Source organism: Schistocerca gregaria, chromosome 6 (genome assembly GCF_023897955.1).
Source record: "Schistocerca gregaria isolate iqSchGreg1 chromosome 6, iqSchGreg1.2, whole genome shotgun sequence".
Lineage (NCBI taxonomy): Eukaryota > Metazoa > Arthropoda > Insecta > Orthoptera > Acrididae > Schistocerca > Schistocerca gregaria.
The window spans coordinates 339514850-339534930 of NC_064925.1; the positions used below are offsets into that span (position 1 = coordinate 339514850).

General features: G+C 40.6%; 1 protein-coding gene across 10 annotated transcripts in view; it reads right to left on the minus strand.

The window, feature by feature from the left end:
* The window catches only part of LOC126278599 (gastrula zinc finger protein XlCGF57.1-like), a 486383-nt gene that overhangs the window by 48694 nt on the left and 417608 nt on the right, over window positions 1-20081 (minus strand). For all 10 annotated transcript variants that reach the window (XM_049978828.1, XM_049978824.1, XM_049978826.1 and 7 more), the window contains 3 exons: window positions 18174-18360; window positions 10556-10656; window positions 9927-10095 (listed from right to left, as the gene is read on the minus strand). In XM_049978828.1, coding sequence (XP_049834785.1) covers window positions 9927-10095; window positions 10556-10656; window positions 18174-18360 — 457 coding nt within the window. The remainder of the gene's footprint in view (window positions 1-9926; window positions 10096-10555; window positions 10657-18173; window positions 18361-20081) is intronic.

Consider the following 20081-nt stretch of genomic DNA (forward strand, 5'->3'; position numbering starts at 1 on the left):
GTTTAAGAAACAGCGACCTATGTTTATAGCATTTGTGGACTTAAGAGAAAGCTTTTGACAATGCTAACTGGAATACTCTCTTTAAAATACTGAAAGTAGCTGGCGTAAAATACAGAGAGCAAAAGGCTATTTACAATTACACAGAAACCAGATTGCACTTATAAGAGTAGTAGTAGTAGTAGTAGTAGTAGTAGTAGTAGTAGTTGTTGTTGTTGTTGTTGTTGTCTTCCGTCCTGAGACTGGTTTGATGCAGCTCTCCATGCTACTCTATCCCGTGCAAGCTTCTTCATCTCCCAGTACCTACTGCAGCCTACATCCTTCTGAATCTGCTTAGTGTATTCATCTGTTGGTCTCCCTCTACAATTTTTACCCTCCATGCTGCCCTTCAGTACTAAATTGGTGATCCCTTGATGCATCAGAACATTTCCTACTAACCGATCCCTTCTTCTAGTCAAATTGTTCCACAAACTCCTCTTCTCTCCAATTCTATTCAATACCTCCTCATTAGTTACATGATCTATCCATCTAATCTTCAGCATTCTTCTGTAGCACCACATTTCGAAAGCTTCTATTCTCTTCCTGTCCAAACTAGTTATCGCCCATGTTTCACTTTCATACATGGCTACACTACATACAAATACTTCCAGAAACGAATTCCTGACACTTAAATCTATACTAGATGTTAACAAATTTCTCTTCTTCAGAAAGGCTTTCCTTGCCATTGCCAGTCTACATTTTATATCCTCTCTACTTTGACTATCATCTGTTATTTTCTCCCCAAATTGCAAAACTCCTTCACTACTTTAATTGTCTCATTTCCTAATCTAATTCCCTCAGCATCACCTGACTTAATTTGACTACATTCCATTATTCCATTATATGTATAGAATTAAATCAGGTATTGCTGAGGGAATTAGATTAGGAAATGAGACACTGAGTACTAGATGTCTTTTTGTCACTTGGGCAGCAAAATACTTGATGATGGCCAAAGTGGAGAGAATGTAGACTTTCAAAGGCAAGAAAAGTGTTTCTGAAGAAGAGAAATTTGTTAACATCAAGTATAGATGTGTCAGAAGTCTTTCCTGAAAGTATTTGGCTAGAGTGTTGCCATGTATGGAAGTGAGACATGGACGATAAACAGTTTAGACAAGAAGAGATTAGAAGCTTCTGAAATGTGGTGTTACAGAAGAATGCTGATGATTAGAGGGGTAGATCATGTAACTAATGGTGAGGTACTGCACAGAACTGGGGAGAAAAGATATTCTGAGGCATCAAGGGCTCACCAATGAAGTGTGGGGAGTAGAAAATGTAGTGGGAAACAAAGAAATGAATACAGTAAGCAGATTCAGAACAGTGTAGGTTATTGTAGTTATTTGGAGATGAAGATACTTGCACAGGATACAGTAGCATTGAGAGCTGCACCAAATCACTCTTAGGAGTGAAGACCACCCCCACAACACCAACAGCCACAATTTGGCAAACACTCAGAAGCACACTATTAACCTTTTTAAATATCTTCACTGAATTCTTAGTTGTATCTTTATTTATAGACATATTTTTATATAAGTTTTACATATTCATAGCTTGATGCTCATTTTACCATCATGGCTGCTCTACAAAATAATTTTATCTGTTGCTGTTAAGGTGAAGGTGCTTTTGTAGAGCGTACATATATGGTTATCAACAGATAACTCATAGCTACATGACTATCACAATATTTTGTGATCAAGTCATGCATATTATCACTATGTCACACGTTTCTAAATTTATAATAAGTAAATAAAATAGAAAGAAACTTCCACATGGGAAAAATATATTAAAAACAAAGATTCCAAGACTTACCAAGTGGGAAAGTGCTGGTAGACAGGCACAATAAATAAAACACACAAACACACACACAGAATTTCTAGCTTTTGCAACCAACGGTTGCTTCTTCAGGAAAGAGGGAAGGAGAGGGAAAGACGAAAGGATGTGGGTTTTAAGGGAGAGGGTCAGGAGTCATTCCAGTCCCGGGAGTGGAAAGACTTACCTTGGGGGAAAAAAAGGACAGGTGTACGTGCACACACAGGAGACCAGTCACCGAACAGTAGAAGTGTTGACTCATTGACAGGCACACACAAAAGAATATGAGAAGTTACTAGCTCCCGGAAGACAACATGGAAATGAGGGACATCCTACCCAAGACCCTTCCCATTGCTCTTAAAGTAGTATACTGTTGCCCAGGCAACCTACTCTACATCCTGGTCCATCCATATACCATTTCCACTCCCAACCAAATGCCACAGGGGCAAGTCCTTGTGGAAGAGACAGGTGAAGACCTGTCCAATTCACCAACGCAGCACTTCCTACTTCAGTCATGACACAGGCTTATCCTATCCCATCAGAGGCAGTGCCACCTGTGAAAGCAGTCGTGTTGTATACCAAATCTGCTGCAATCACTGCCCAACAGCCTTTTATGTCAACATGACAATCAACCAGCTGTCCTCCAGAATGAATGGTCGCCACCATACTGTAGCCAAGAATGAAGTGGTGCACCTAGTGGCACAATGCACTCATGTGCACAATATGCTGAAGTTCAAACATTTTCTTGATCATGTGTCTTACATGCTCAGCAAATATTGCTTTTGCCACCATGTGATACACAAATGTTACATCGGCAAAAAGTACCAACTCAAAACATGGACCTTTCCTAAGATTCGATAATGCACACAAAGTGTTCCAAATCATGCTTCAAGGAAACAAGAGTCATATTTTTTGACATAATGAAAAACAAAATGCCAAATCAAAATACAGTGAATATGACAAATAAGACACATGAAATAACTGCTTAAACAAAAATAAAGTCTTTCAAAGAAAACATGGCAAGTGAAATAACTATGTACCCAAAAACAACGCCTTTTAGTGGATAAGACAGGTGAAATAACTACGTACACAAAAATAAAGTCTTTCAGTGATCTGGGAAAACAAAATAACACTCATACCTCCCCACTTTAAAGATTTATATTGATAATAATAATGCTGAATAATAAGCAACTTCACTTCAGCACAGTGACAACATACGTACACAGATCCAAACAAAGCACAGCACTGAGCAATATGAGTACAAAGTGCATGAGAAAGAGGAAAAATAAGAATTGATGTAGAGGTCGCACATGACTTACTTATCTTTATAAATTTTGTAACGTATATTGTGATAATACAATTAATGAGTGAAGGACTTCTGAACTCTGACCACTAGCCAAAAAAGCTGAAATGGTAGATTTTCACAACAAATGTGTTAGGTTTGAGAACAATTACCTAAAATTTTGGAGATCTAATGGAATAATTGGAAGGCAGGAGAAAAAGTGTAGAATTGAGAGTCTCCTCCTAACTCAGGAGAGTTGGCAGATATGCAATAAGGAAGTGTAACAAGACTGTGCAGATCCTTGGAGGTAAGACCACACTTTACAAGAATGCTCAAGGCTCCTCCAGGCCTGTCAGTACTTAACATAGTTCCCTGTCAAGTTTTCCTTGAATTCTTGTTTAACATGTATTTAGAGCATAGATCCATTAGGATAAATACAATTACTATTTTGGTTACTGTTTGCGATGTACCTCTCATTTTGGACAAAATTTATTTGTTAGTTTTAAGACTGTATTTGGATGCTGCAATTAACAGAAATAACTTGCTTTCTCAAGCAGCAATGCAGAATACTATAGCGGCAAGTAAGAAGCAGTTTCCAGATTTGGAACACAGGCAGTGAGATGGACTGCATCATATGGCACCCAAAAGGGGGGGGGGGGGGGGGAGGGGTCACGTTTTGGGAAGATCTTTGATGTGCAGCAACATGTACGCCGCATATTTTCGTATTACAAAAGTATAAATGTGAATCCACCAAACAGCGAAAGTTACTTTCCGAAGCACTGAAATCAAGATGTGATGCACTTTTGTAAGCCAGTCACAGCCCATGTCACATGATCTCGCCAGCTGATGACAGCGGATATTCAGTATATAGGGAACACATGACATAGTCAGCCAGTAGCAACATCACAATTAAGTAGCGCGAACACACAAACAGGAAAAATTAATGGTTTAAATTAATATACATAGTGTAGCTTTCACATATAACATTGATCTCTAAGATTTGTGAGAACGTAAAAACCACTGGCTTACCCCCCAATAATATCGCTACCCTACCGCAGCAAGAACAACTGTCAGATTAGTTCTCTGTAGTCGCCCTGTATGCTACGTGCATTGTGTATACGAGAATAAAAGTATGCAAGAGAAGCTAAGCTTTCACATAGAATGTTGATCTTTTTTTGTGCGTGTTATACTTTAAGATACATCACACAAATGTGCCAGTAACATGTTTAATAATGACATAAATTTCTGATGTGGACTCTCAATTCTTCTAAATGGCTCACCTCAAAAAGTTGATTTTTAAACGAGAGTCAAATGCTCCATGATTTACGAAATTCATCGTACATTCTCGCACACAGTTCATCTTGTGTAAAAGGAAACTCACTTTGAAAGTCAAGCCTAGTTTACACGACGACACTAGGTTGCAGGCAACTGCGCTACCATCCACTGCACACACGCGCCCCACATTTGCCCAACTCAATGGTGAAACTAAATGCTTTCGGCATATTCCAACTTTGCCGACACTAGTTGCAGGAGTTTTCAGTTTATGTGAGTTCATAGCGTGTGCACAAACTGCAATATGAAGTGGGGAACAGAGAGTAATGTTCGCTTTTTGGATATCTATGGTTTGCATTGGTGTTTGTGGGATTTCAGTGATGCTGATTACAAAAACAAGCAACATATTGCTGCTCCTGAGACCGTCATGTGCGATGAGAACATAGAGGTTTTCACAATATCTGACAAGTACAATTCTGGCTGTGGAAATGCTCTCATCTACAAGACTAAAATCCCATCATTCTAGTTGGCCAACTCTTTTTTTAAGATATATTGCTGACAGGAGGGAAGGGTACACAAATCAAGAAACTGCATTTTTTATTCAATATTCATCTATTTAAAACGTTGCAGCAGTGCTCCCCATTCACATATGTTTGAATTTTGAAATATTTGCACTGTACAGATCTATCTCTAAGACAGTAGTTTGTAAACCATTCTCTTCTTAATTCGACTTGCTTTGAATAATTATTGCTGTTAACGTTTATAATTATCACTGTTAATGTTAATAATATCACCAACTAAAACTGCATCTTCTAGCATGCCGAGTGTTCTTGATTTTAATGCACGAAATGTGATGTGTAATTTCAGATCTAGTGACAGTGCTTCATGCATTACAGTATCTTTTCCTTATCACATAATTAACACTATTTACAAAAAACGTGAACACTTCTGGTGACATTCTAAGATAATTAAGAGAACTTCCTGGGTCTTCCACTATAAATTATTTCAACAAGGCTACTGAGCAACTGATCTGACATCTTCTCTTCTTCCAGTCACGAATCCTAACACGTTTCTTATTTTCTTATTATGCAGCAATTTCACACAGCAAGCTCCAACTCTGTCTTAACTTGTGTGACGTGCAGCTGCCAGAGCTTTCATTTCAGACAAGACTCAGGTACACACAAAACGATGAAACTGAAGTGTATGTTGATTTCGTCATGTCTACAGTCATATATGAAAGCAACTGCATGCAACTCATTCCACACAACGAGTGGCGCAACCCAATGTTGCCGTGTAAACTAGGCTTAATGCTTTTCAAACTACGATTTGCAATATTTTCCCATGACCTGTTAGAAACAGGTTCATTTCAGCAGTTGCCAGAGAGCTGTGCAGCTATGATGACATAGGAAGCCCGTATGATGATTTTTGTAAAACATTAAAAGATCTTACATTATGTCATAAAAGAAACAAGACATCAGACGATCTCCAAGAGCATTGGAATTTCGTAAACGATAGTAAAATGTGTAATTCGGCCTATAGTACACATTCGCATGTCCAGATTCCCAATGAAGTAGGGCTTGAGCTGATTTATGTTAAGCTTTTCAGTGTGGCTTCCAGGATGTAAATTTTACCAGTACCGTATTATCTCCAGTTTGGTTCTTTATTACGGACTAATGCCATGTATGCTAAAAGACGAAAACGTGCATTTGAAATGCAACGAACAGTTGAAACTAGACAACAGAGTGGAATTTAACACTTTGTTTTGAATAAATTCACTGCCTCAGCAGAAAATATCAATAAAAGCACAATTTCTTTAGCAAACTGACAAAAATAACTTCATTGTTTTGCCAAGCGATTAATGTTTGACTGTCATAAAGGATAAAATAAATTAATATCTCAAACCAATAACATTATAGCCCTCAGTAATTGTGTGAATGTATTTTGATTTACTTGATGGCTCCTGGCCACATAAACCAGTTTTGTTTTCATTTGACATTAACATGAGAGAAGGAAACAAACAGGAAACAGCAAAATCACTAAACGTAAACATGGGTCACGTGGACCCTATCCACCTCCCTAGTACATCTCAGACTGCTCTGTGCACCTGCACTGGATTTGAAGTATTTCCTAACACCCCCTGCCCCCCAAACGTTTGAGATAGGACGCTAAAAATTTAAAAAATAGACTTTTCAAACAAATGTTCATTTTGTAGTGCACATTTTCTGAACAGCCTGATACATAAAACATATATGTTCAAGAAAATGTAAGACATGTTATTCAGCCTTAAAGTGCGCCAAAGTGCAGTGCCACCCCTCTTCACACAACATTCTTCTATTGTACGTCGCTCTATTTTGCTCCGTGGAATTCAAACACATGTATTTTGTAATGGATGCCATCAAACTATATTCATGGCAGTGGGAATTAAAATGTCCTGCGGTGCCTCTCCTGCTCCCAGTCAGCCAGTCTGACATCCTGCCCCTCTTTAAAAACTTGCAATTAATACTGGGTGGGATTATTTGTAACTGGGAGAACAGGAACTCTTCCGAAAATTAGCACTCTTTATTGCCTATTAGCTAATAACTTGCTGTTTTGTGTGACAAAATTAAATACAGGATATATAAAGACAAGAGACAAGCAAGACTGTACACATTTCTTCAATCCTCAGGTCCTAGCATGTTTTATCTCTAATCTTGCAACAGCTTTACATGGCATGCTTGCCTTTCTGTGAAAGGATGTATTACCTCACCGAAGTTCATCAAATGTTTTGCTATATGAAAACTCAAAATGCTGTCTAACACGGAGAAAGCTGTTAATACAAATAGTACCCAATAATGGTGTGATTTCTCAATCTGATTACGACTATTTTGTCACTGTCTGCTAGATGAAACAAAATAGGCCTGTCTAATATTGCAGCAATTGTAACACACACCAAATAAACATGACTGTTTTGGCACAAATGGTCATTTTTATAGCACAACAGAATATAATTCACACAATAACAATATCAAATGCCTATTGGGCCTACTAAAAGCAAAAAGCTTTATGTTAGGAAATAGTTTCACATTTCATTCGTACATTCCAGCTTCTCAAGCACGAAAGTGAAATGTAGTAGTACGAAATTTTTATATAAATTTGGAATAGTCTTATTCTTCCATAATTTGAGTGATGTCCCCGTTTCTTCGCCTTGCTTGATCTAACAAACAATCTTGTCATCACTAATTTTGAAACCATTCCTGACAGTGCAAGACTCATTCTCTGGTTAACTTTACTAACACTGCAACAACAGAAATGAATGGAAATGAGCATTTGGTGTCATTGGCCAGAGGGCCCCTTAAGGGGCAAGTCTGGCCGCCTTGGTGCAGGTCTTGTTACACTCAACGCCACACTGGGCGACCTGTGCGCCGGATAGGGATGAAATAATGATGAAGACAACACAATACTCAGTCCCTGATCGGAAAAAATCCCTGACCCAGTCGGGAATCGAACCCGGGCCCGTAGGATGGCAATCCATCATTCTGACTACTCAGCTATCGGGGCGGACACTGCAACAATCACCGGTTTAGTTATCCCATGTTTATTCTCCAGTTAGGCATTATTACATGTTCATACAATGCGTTTTCCGCACTACTCCCAGAACAAAACTTACACAGCTGCTGGCTAGGTCTTTACAACTGGCCCTTACTAGTGTAGAAATCAAGGTCAAAACTTTTCTGACAAAATTTAATTTTCTTGGATACACCGAGAAGATAAAACATAACCTTTCTTATCCGTTATTCCTGTTTGTCGTTTATTTCCTCTCTGGTAGTCTGAATCTATGGCTTTCGTTAGTAATTATAAAAGAGCTGATCATTCACAAACCCAGACAGCGATTGGCATTCACCCCTTCGGCTTTATTCACCTCAGCTCATTATAGCCCCGTCCCCTTTTGTCTGCGATGACTGGGCTTCCTCTGAGAGACACCATGTACACTGTGCATGCATTAAAAAATCAAATTATGATTCATTCAGAAATCAATTTAGAATGTGTTCCAAAATATTAAAAAATATATATATCAACAGGGATATGTTTCAAAATCATATGACCAATCGATAGACCAACGTGTGCTGGATGCTAGGCGCTTTGTGAAACAAGGTTTTTTTCCCCCTCAAGAATATGAATCTAGTGCCCTCCCTGAAATTGCCGCCTGAGGCAGACGCCAAGGTTTGCTCCCACCCCCACAGATCCAGGCCTGCTGTGGAGGTGTGAACCTGGCAGCTTGTGGGTGGCAGCAAAATTTTTCCACGTAGCATCTAGCTGCTTACTGCTGCTGCTTATACACCTAACAGCCACACTTCTGCAGCCAGTAGTCGGAGAAGGTACTATTCATAGGTGACTCAACTGTGCATGCGCATGAGCCTGCTCACAACTGCTAGAAGGAATCTAATTTAAACAGTTGTGACGTCACGCTCATCGGGGCAATTTGTTGTTATGAAGAATTGCATAGTCTTCCTAAAGCCTTTGACACATTTTGCTGTTGGCAGATGCTTGTATGAGTGATGTGTTTTGTTGTTGTGTGTGGCCCATTTCCTTTGCAACTGAAGTTTTATTTTCAATTTTTGCTCATGTTCTTGTTTTACTGCTGCAGTATTATTCTGCAGCAGCAGGATACAGTAATATCCTTTGTTAGAGTATTGGTTCATACCAGAAAAAATTACAAAAATTTAACTGAAAACTATAACAATGAAAAATTCCCAGGTTTTTCCCAGATCTTCAAGTTGTCCCAGGTCGTACACACCATGATAAAATATCACACATTACATTATAACTCCATAGTATTTATTTTTTTATTGAACTAAAAATGGTATTGAATATTACTACTGCAAGAGAGTGACAGGTAGGATATAAATCTCACCATAATCTGATGGAAAAGAAAATTAGTATGGACTTTTATGTATTTCTGTAATTTTGTAAAATTTATTTATTTTGTAATAAGATTCCAAAGAAATAGCTAATGAAGAATTTGTGTTTAGGGAAGTTTGTAATGAAAATACACTCCTTAATTACCAAAGTTAAATAACAGCTCAAAAGGCTTCACAAAAATTCCTTGTACAAGCATTTAGGTTTCTGCTGATTCCCTAAATTAGTTAACGCAAATTCCATAAGGTTTCCCTCAAAAATATAGGACCATTTTCCTTCCCCAACCTAGTCGTAGTTAAGTTTGTTTTCAATCTCTAATCTTGACACAACAGTTTGTTAAATGCTTGTTTCTTTATTTTTTCATTCCTGGCTACCCTCTTGTCCTGATCTGTCAGAGTTGACATGAATTTATGTTTGTGCCAAGATACATTTTCTATTCTCAATCTTCAAGGAATAAGTCACAAAAAGGAGTCTTACATTTTTGCACACAAAATCAATGTACAAGAACAGTGAATATATTTTGAAAATATCCAAAAAGCGTTCCTCAACTGATCTCACAAAAGTTTTTTCACTGCACAGCAATGTGAGAAAACTGCACAAGCACAGACAGTAACAGAAATGAGACATTGCTTACCAGTATGAGTATACATGTGCCGTGCAAGAGTTCCTTTGTCTGGACATCTTGCATTACACTCTACACATGCGTATGTTTCTCCTTCCATATGAATCACTCTTCTGTGCCTCTCCAGACTAGACTTCAACTTGAAGCTTTTAGAACAGTCAACACATTCAAAGTCACCCCCCTGCAAAATATATTGCACTAAATGTAATAAAAATAAAATATATTTAACATTAAGCACTATATAGATTCAAATACATAAAGCAGTTCAATTAATGAATATATTCAAAAATAACCACACAGGACATATCCTTCACATTTTCAGAACTATTTTCCAATTCTCATATAACTCCTGGACACTGCTGAATGGAATTATAACCTGGAGCTTTGATTTTTACAAAATGAATGTGTTACACCAGCTGGCACTGAAATTAAAGTGAAGGTGGTTATTTTCTTGACCTCAACAACAGGTAAATGATGAAGTCATGTCCTGTTGCGATGCACACCATAATAAATGCATTGGCAATGTAGTCTTTGGGCAGATAGTAAGAATTCGATCCACTAACATTGAGTGTTCTGGGATTTTTCTGTCTCTACACATAAGTTATAAGCTATTTCAATAGTTGAGTAAAGAGTTTACATACCGAGTGTGCAGTGTCAAGGTCTTCACCACAGCAATGACATTTCCCTGGACCCAAAGCTGAGGTCTCGTCTATAAGACCATTTACTTTATCCAGCATCATACCTGCGAACAGAGTTTTGTATATTAGAAGACATACTATATTTTTAGCATGCTAGAAATGAACTAAGATATTATGTCCTTTCATTTTCTTTCCTTTAAAAAATAAGTAAACAAATAAATATAATTTTTAAAAAAATGTGAGGTCGAAACTCATGGACCCAGCAAATCACTTGAATTCTCAATGCACAGTGAGTGATATTACATATAGTTCAAAAACACTTATAAAACAGTGGGCTGCATCAACACTACAAAATATTTTACAGAAAGCTTAAATAAATATTGGCTCACGTAAAGTTTATAATGAACACAAAGGCAACTCTAAATCTAACATATTTCTTGACACTTGCATCAAGCTCTAGTGCAAAACTATATCAACCGGATCCTGCTTATTGCAGACAAGCTTTGGTTTTCCTCTACATTTTTACACCCTATACTTACCTACATTGCAAAACTGACACTTTTTTGATGTCTCAATAAGTAACATACCAACCAATACCCATTGTGGATTCATGGATAGGAACAAAATACGACACTCAATATTTAAAGATTTTGGAAAATGTCCTCCTTTAGTATATTAAGAAGACAAACTAGAAACTTAGTGTAGATAGACAAACACATTTCATCAGTTAAGGTGACAAGTGGCACAGTAACCAACTACAGAGAGAAAACAGAACATTCAATTTGTGTGTGTGTGTGTGTGTGTGTGTGTGTGTGTGTGTGTGTGTGGACAACAAGTATCATAGGCTATCCCCAAATCAAAGAAAAGGCCACTGTTTGTCGCTTCTGCAGAAAATTATTCATGATGAACATAGACAGGGTGACGAGATGATTAACCGCGGAGTGGCGCTTTCGGAACACACACTAAACATTAGTGAGAAGATGGTGCGAATCCAACCACGACACTAATTGACCATTGACCATGCGTTCCATCACCTTACAAATGCTGCTGCTACGAGAAATTGGACAATAGATGGAAGGAAGAGATTTGCCTTTACCAGGCTTAGGTAGTGGAACAATAGTAGCTTCATGCCAAAGCGTGGGAAATACGCCGTCAGTCCAAATACAGTTGTAGGCATCGAGGAGAAAGCATTTTCCCACAGGAGGAAGATTCTGCAGCATGAGGACGTGGAATGCATTGGGCCCAGGAGCAGAAGACCTGGATGAGGAGAGAGCACGCCTGAGCTCCCTCATAGTAAAAAGAGTATTGTAGCATTCTCAATTCAAAGAGAGAAAAGAGATGGCACGAGCTGCCTTCGCCCGTTTCCAAGGGAGGAAGGCAGGACGGTAGTGGGTGGAGCTTGAAACTTCTGCAGAGTACCAACCCGAAGCATTGGAAACATCGACAGGGTCAATTACGATGTTTCCCACCACAGTCGGACCAGAAATCGGGGAATGGGTGGTAGTCCCAGAAAGCTGGCACAGGCCACCCCAAACAAGAGAGGACGGGGTAAATCTGTTGAACAAGCTGGTGAAGGAAACCCAGCATGCTTTCTTGCTTTCCTTAATAGTACGACGGCACTGTGCACATAGTTGCTTGTAGCGGATGCAGTTCGTTAACGTAGGATGACGGTGAAAGACACGAAGCGCATGGCCACAGTCCACAGTCCACCAAGGGACTGGGACCTGAGGGGGAGAAGTAGTGGTACAAGGGATAGAGGATTCGGCTGCCACGAGAATAACATCCACGAGGTGCTTGACCTGATCATCACAGCTGGGAAACAGCCGGTCGTCAAAGACTGCCAAGGAGGAATATAGCCTCCAGTCAGCAAGATAGAATTTCCAATGAGTGGACCACTGTGGCGAGTCACACAAGGGAAGTGGTCACTTGAGTAAGTATCGGAAAGAGCACACCACTCGAGACATCGAGCGAGCTGGGCAGAGCAGATCGAGAGGCCAAAGTGGGAATAACTGTACATGAAATCGGAGAGAAACGTGGCTTCACCAGTGTAAAGGCACACGAGATTAAGATGATTAAGAAGATCCGCCAACAGAGAACCTCTCGGACAGGCGACAGGCGAGCCTCAAAGAGGATGATGGGCATTGGTGTTACCGAGGAGCAGAAAGGGTGGAGGAAGCTGAGCAACAAGCTGCATCAGGTCCGCCCTGGTGACAGCAGAAGATGAAGGGATATAAATGGTGCATAGGGAAAAGGTAAATTAAGGAAAACACAGGCAGCAACTGTTTGCAGGTGGGCGTGCAAGGCGACAGGATGACGACAAACATCATCTCGTAGAAGCAGCATGACGCAACCATGAGCAGGAATACCTGCCGTAAGGGGAAGGTCCATCCATAGCGAAATGAAATGGGAAAGAGCAAAATGGTCTTGAGGAAGCAGCTTGGTTTCTTGGAGACAGACTACAAGCGGACATTGAGATCGCAGGAGCAGCTGGAGGTTTGCCCTGTTAGATCGAAGGCAACAGATATTCCATTGTAAAAGGGCCATAAAATTTAGGAACACCAGAGAATGAAGAAGAAACACTCACCTCGACGGCTGCTTAGGGGGAGCCACTGAGCCACTGGAATCCACAGGTGGAGGATCTTGGTCCATCAACTCAGCGAGATCAATGGAGCTTCCCCGGTGTCTGTCAGTTGAAAGGGACGAATGAGTCGAAGAGGTCCGACAAGTCAGAGAGGGGGAAGACTGTTTGCCTTTGGATGATTGTTTTGGCTTTTGGCGATTGGCAGAAGAGCCAGACGGCTGTGAACTCAAGGTATGGTATGCAAGATATCTTCCCGGGAATATTCCTTTTTGAATTGATGGTTCGCTGGCTGCACTGCAAACGTCTTCGCTAGTGAGGGCGAAGAACAGGTAGCGGAATCTACAGCCCGGGAAGCAGGAGACGGAGTGTCAACTTGAAGGCGAGGCAACTTTGCCACCATCGAACTGAACTGTATGTCACAAGTTTGCTTAGCCATGTTTTTCGTGGAACGGGGAGAGACTAATATGGTGCTGTAGCTTCCAGACGAAGGGACAGTCTGTTTATGGTTTGCCAACAGTTTCCGGAAAACAGGAAAAGGTACCTTCTCCTTCACCCTTATCTCCTGAACAGCCTGTTTGTCTTGATAGATGGGACAATAACGAGAAGAAGCAGCATGATCTCCATGACAATTAATGCAGCGGGGGGAAGGAGGTGGACTTCATAGCCTGCCTTCATCTTGGTAGTAAGCGTTAACAGAGGAACAATGTGCGAGTGGGCACCAAATCGGCAACTTCCTTTTTCATAACTCTATCCGATAGATACCTAGTTATTTCGTCCTCCATCACACCATCCAACAGCCAGGTGTAGATAACACCGCGGGACAATTTAAGTGTGCTGTGAGCCTCCACTTTCACAAGATATTCGAGGAGAATTTGGGCCTTGAGTAGTTTCTGGGCCTGGAGAGACTATAAATTTCCGAAAGCAGAGTACCATTGTGGAAATGAGAGCATGACTTCACAGGGCCGGCGATGCCATCCATGCCTTTCCGTATAACAAAGGGGTTAACAGTAGCAAAAGTCTGCTCTTCGTCTAAATGTGAGACTACTAGATATCAAGGGCAACAGGAAGAGACATTGAGGCAGGAGCCTCATTCCAGTTTTGTTTATGGGAAAGACTCGGAAAGTCAGTCATTGGGAAGAAGTCCACCATGATTGTCAGCATCTCCGATGGCGTGCTGCTTCCAGCAGGGGCCCTCCAAAGGGGAGCTCCCTGCCTTACGTGATTGTCCTCATCTTAGGTCACACCTCCCGAACGACAGATGGTGGGACCAATAGGAAAGAAGGAAGGTAGCAGCTCAGGCAATCACCAGTCCCTGGGCCTGGCCTGTACCAGGGGGTATGTGCAGGCCCTACATGCCAACCCGGGGCTGGGAATTCGCTGTTACCCAGTCTCCTGCTATGTGGCAAATGCATGGGTGGCTGTCAGGCACACACAGGGAGGAGAAGAAAAGATAAGAAGGAAAGGAGGAAAGAAAGAATGGCCTCAAATGACACAGCAGAGGAAAAAACAGATCAGAACAGGAAAAGAGCAGTACAGCAAAATAAGGGCAGTGCGGAGGGGGGGGGGGGGGGGGGGAAATAAGGGCGGTGCGGGGAAATAAGGGTGGTGCGGGGAAAGAGAGATACAGCAAAAGAGCAGTGCAGGGAAAGAGCCATACAGGAAAAGAGCAGTGTAGGGAAAGAGAGATACAAAGAAAGAACAGTATGGGGAAAGAGCAGTACAAGAGTGAAGAGGCCTACAAGTAAACCAATGCAAATGAGCTTCAAGAGCCCATGGAAGCACGAGACATCTCCCCAAGAGAGGGGAAAAGGACAGAAGAAGAGGAGACAAGCAGCACTGAAAAATAAGTGGTGCTGTGAGGGCTGGGGCCCCATGGTCACCAAGGACGTACTCACGAAAGAGCGGTGAGCCCCTTTGGGGGGGGGGGGGGGGGGGGGGGGGGGGGAAGTAGTCCAAAACTCCATAAACAGACTGGGCTGTCCATAACTGAATTCCTGAACTAAACACAGATTCCAAAAGCATGTTTCTCATGTGAATGGAAGAGAAGGCTTACAAACAGTATCGACTATCTGTTCTGGGCTCCCCTTCTAGGCAGGAAGTCAGCATGAAAGTGCTACATCCATGATAGATGGCTCCCATTTTCCTATGGAACATTAATAGGTTCAGGACACAAGAGGAGGAACTAAAACTCCAAGTACAGAAAAACCTCCTGTGCTTATGTTTGCAAGAAACTCACTTGAAGGCAGCTGATGTCCCTGTACTACTACGGGTCTATACCTCTATCACAGCTATGATCTAACTGAGGAAAGAGCCAAAGGAGGGGTCACTGTCCTGTCTGGGGAAAGGGCCAAAGGAGGGGTCACTCTGTTTGTCAATAATGCACACCACTCCTCTGCTCTCCCTCCTGGCTGCTGAATTACAAGCAGTTGCAGCTTAAATTCATGTGTGTTAGAGGATCACTTTTTGCACACTGTATTTACCTTTGCATGATGCAATAAACCCTGTTGCTATCACAGATCTTATGGGAAAACTCTCCGGACCATTTCTCCTACTGGGACACTTCAATGCTCATCATGTCTTTGTGGCTCAACCTCTACTTTCCCTCACAGTCAAGTTTTGGAGAGTCTCATGAGTTGTGCATTCTCAACACAAGTACCCCACTCATTTTTGTGCTACTTACGGGTCATTCTTAGACATCAACCTCTCTTTCTGCTCTCCAGCTCTCACAGACTCTGTTCAGTGCGAAGTCAACGACCACTTCCCACTCCGCATTCACAATCTGGATGGAAAATTACCTGAACAGAAGCCAACAAAATGGATGGTCAGCAGGGCTAACTGGATGCCGACCAGCCAGCTGGCTGCCTTTGTTTGCCTACTGCAACAACATGCAGGAATGGGTGGACAACACCACACAAATGATCCATCATGCCCCTGACTTATCAACCCCAAAGTCCTCAGGTCATCTTAGGTCACCTGCTCCTTAGTGGACCAATGAGTGCCACTCAGCAAACCAGGACAGGCATGGGATCTTCAACAGTTTAAGTACTGCCCAACATCAGACAATCTTCAGTCTTTTGGGGCATGGGGCCCCAAGGCTCGAAGCAATAAAAGGTCATGGGAAATGTTCCTGGACTCCCTCAACTGTTCCACTTGTTCTACAAAAACATGGGAAGCATTCTCGAACAATTCCAGTAAATATAGTCATTTAACAACAGCAGCAGTGCTGAAACAGGCCCTGCCCCCCCCCCCCCCCTACACACACACACACACACACACACACACACACACACACACACACACACACACACACACACACCACTTATAGCTTGGAGTGGGGGGGGGGGGGGGGGGGGAAAGAGACGCCTCACTCTCGTGGGGGTTGGGTAGAGGGCACAGGGAGAGCAAAATGGACAGAGAAAGTTGGAAGGATGAGATGAGCATGGACAAGGGGGCTGAAAGAAGGATGTGGGTGATGGCTAGTGAAACGGGGAGGAGGAGATGAATAGAGATATAGGGAAGGAGATGGACAGAGGTATGGACACTGATGCAGAGGAGGAGATAGACAGAGAGAAGGGTAAGGAGTGGGAAGTGTAGGACATGGGTGGAAAATGGAGTGGGATAAGAAAGGAAGGAAGAGTAGAGTTCTTTCCATAGACAGCACAGTCACTACAGTCAGAGCAAAAGCTCAGACTTCTAAAGGGTGGGGAAGGAAATTGACCATGCCCTTTTCAAACAAACCATCCCAGTGCTTGGCTGGAGCAATTTAGGTAGATCAGTGAAAACCTAAGTCTGGATGGTTGCAGAAGGATTTGAACCACTGCCCACACAAACTTTACAGTGGACTGTCAGATTACACTGCTAAGTTGAATTATGGAAAAAATTGAAAGCATAATTTTAAAAAATTGCTCAAATAATGTTTTTACTCAGTATGTTATTATGTTGGTTAATAACATTTTTCTTATAATGTTTATATTAAGCTGAAGCCGAAAATACTGTCTTTCACCCATTTACATTTTCATTGTTTTACATATCTAAATGGAAACCTGCTGTCTGACTGTCTATGATTACTCAATTGTTGTGCATAACAGGATTTGCTGGTTAGTATGGGTAAAAGTAAAGGCTTTGATGAACAGAACAAATAAATGTCACATAGCATGAATATTTTGATTTATTTTTGTCATGACATTACAACCATTTCTCTGATTGTAAGCTTAACGATGCAGAAGCATATATTGTTATTTGATATGAATGGGGGAATCATGCCACAGGGATAGTGATACCAGTTAGTTTATAGATTTAAAGATTAAATGAGAGAGTGGTTCCCAAAATATGGCACACTTATTTTTAATCTCAGAATTCTTTCCAAAAACTTTAAAAGAGGGGTAGTGTGTAATGTAAACATCCAGTACTTTTATCTGATAAATTTTCTTTTATTTGCTATAATATTTTGTAGCCATTGTTAAAGTACTCTTACACAATAATGGCTAACCAGACTATGTATGTCTAGTATTGGCCATAAAAACTAATGTACTGTATGTGTTATGCAGGGATCAAATTCAGAATGGGCAGTACTGCAGTCAAAACTTAATAATGTATCAAAAAGGAGGGGGGGAGGGGGGTTGAGGATTGTGATGGCATCATTATAAACTTGGCTCATTCAGTATGAAACTTCTTTTTGCAAAGATTAATCACAGCAATGTTACGAGCAAACATGTAAGCTGCTAAAAATAAATGTAACTGAGTAAAATATTTTTCCAAAAGTCTGTCTTTCAACACTAAACAGTAAAAGAAATTGCTTCCATAAAACAAGGCACTGGTCTTAGGAAACGTCATAATGAATATTATTCAATAGTCTACACTAGGATTCCAGTGACCACTGACACTTGGAGTAATGTGAGTATGAAAGAGAGTGGGGACAGTCTTACAAGAACAAAATAAAAATTATATCTAGAAACATTAATGTGCTTGTTTATGTTGATCATTAGTCTCATTTTGTCAGTTGTAGTGATGACTACAATGAAATAACCAAGAAGTGTGTACCATTCATCTGTTGTTGAAGGCTGCCACCATCTTGTGATTCTGGTGGGTTATCAACTTCCCTTTCCTCTGAACTCTGTCTGCCTCTTAGATTGTTCTCATGTGCACTAGAGTCATCAATGTTCCTTTTGTCAACTACAAATAATGACCCATCAGCAGCTGGGCAGTAACGCATGTGCCTCTTGCAACCCTGAAAAATGTGTGTGTTAATCACGTTTAACATGACATAAACAATTTGATGATTACTATACATAGTGTCACTGGAAGGAAACTACCAAACTAAATGTTTCATAAGAAGAACAATTTAAAAAAGCATCATCTTAAGTTTTCTTACTTATTTTGCAATACAATGCAGATAGTCACATTATTTTTTAACAGTAGTTGACCAATTTCTCCAAAATCATGAGTGTTTTGATATTTTATTAAATTATTTCATAGTTATTTGCACCACTGTTGCTGACAGACTACTGGTTACACCTGTTAATCACTGGTAAATTGATCATTGAGGCAAATGAACTTTCATCTTGTCACACATATGACTATGGGTAAAACAGTAAGCACCAATAAATTTCATGGCTACAAAGTGGAGTCTTTTAAGACGACAGCACTGCAAACATAACACATTCTGGTTCAAATGTGTTGGAGATATGAGGAGATATTATGGCAACCAGTGTTCAGCTTTTTGCCTTGAGATTGTCATGTCTTCACACAGCTGAAGGACATCTGAAATAGAGGGAAGACTATGGTTTGGTATGATGAGATCATTAGAGGTATAACATAAGCTTGGATGGCGAAAGGATGGGCCTTTTCAAGGAAACCATCTGGCCATTAGCACATGGGTAGGTGGTCCTCACTAAGTGTAACTTTAGCACCTTAACCACTGTGCCACTTCATGTGTGTAAAATACTTTCCCTATGGGTCAATGAGAAAGGTGTCAATTTTTAGTGCAGATTGATGGATCAACAGAGAGATCAGAAATCAGTGAAGTGACAAAACAATGGAACTATCAAAGACTAGATCAAAAAATACTGTGGACTATCTGCATCATACTGTGACCACCACACCAACACCACCACCACGATCAGAAAATTACTGCTCATTGATAACAAAATGTAAATTACAACTGTTGCAGCTTTTAAGGAAATGCCTGGCAAATGTTGCTTGATCTTAGGAGTGGTTTTTCCTGACAGAATTAAAATATGACTAAAATTTTTTCAGCTTTCATGGCATGTTCGACAATGAAGATTTACAACCAGAAGTGTGAGCACAGCTGGAAATGTTCTGTTATATGCATGAAAAAAATATATCTGTTGAACTAACTTTGATATTTACAGCAATGATTATACAGCTTGTGATTGCTATCACAATAACTGTATACAAAAGAAAAAACTAACTGCTGCTGGAAATGGACAAGGTACCCTGACTAAACATGCAAAATAGCAGTTTCAAATCTTCCAGAATTGGGCCACATTTGCACAAGTGAAGGAAAGTGAGTTCAGATTCTTTCATAATGATGAAGTTAAGTATGTTCTTACTTCCCTTTTTTTTGTCTGCCTTCATCTACCCCGCACCACTACTAGTTATTTCCTTTCTTGTCCCACTCGCAAATAGAATGAGGGAGAAACAACTGCCTATATGCCTCTACATTAGCCCTAAAATTTTTTTGTCTTGTCTTCATGGTCCTTACACACAATGTATGTAAGAGGCAACAGAATCATTCAGCAGTCAGCTTCAAATGTTGGTTATATAAATTTTCTCAATATTGTTCCTCAAAAAGAATGTCACCTTCCCTCTAGTGATTCCCATTTGATTTCCCGAAGCATCTCTGTAATATTTCTGAGTTGTTCGAACCTAACAGTAATAAATCTAGTAGCCTGCCTCTGAATTGCTTCAATGTCTTCCTTTAATCTG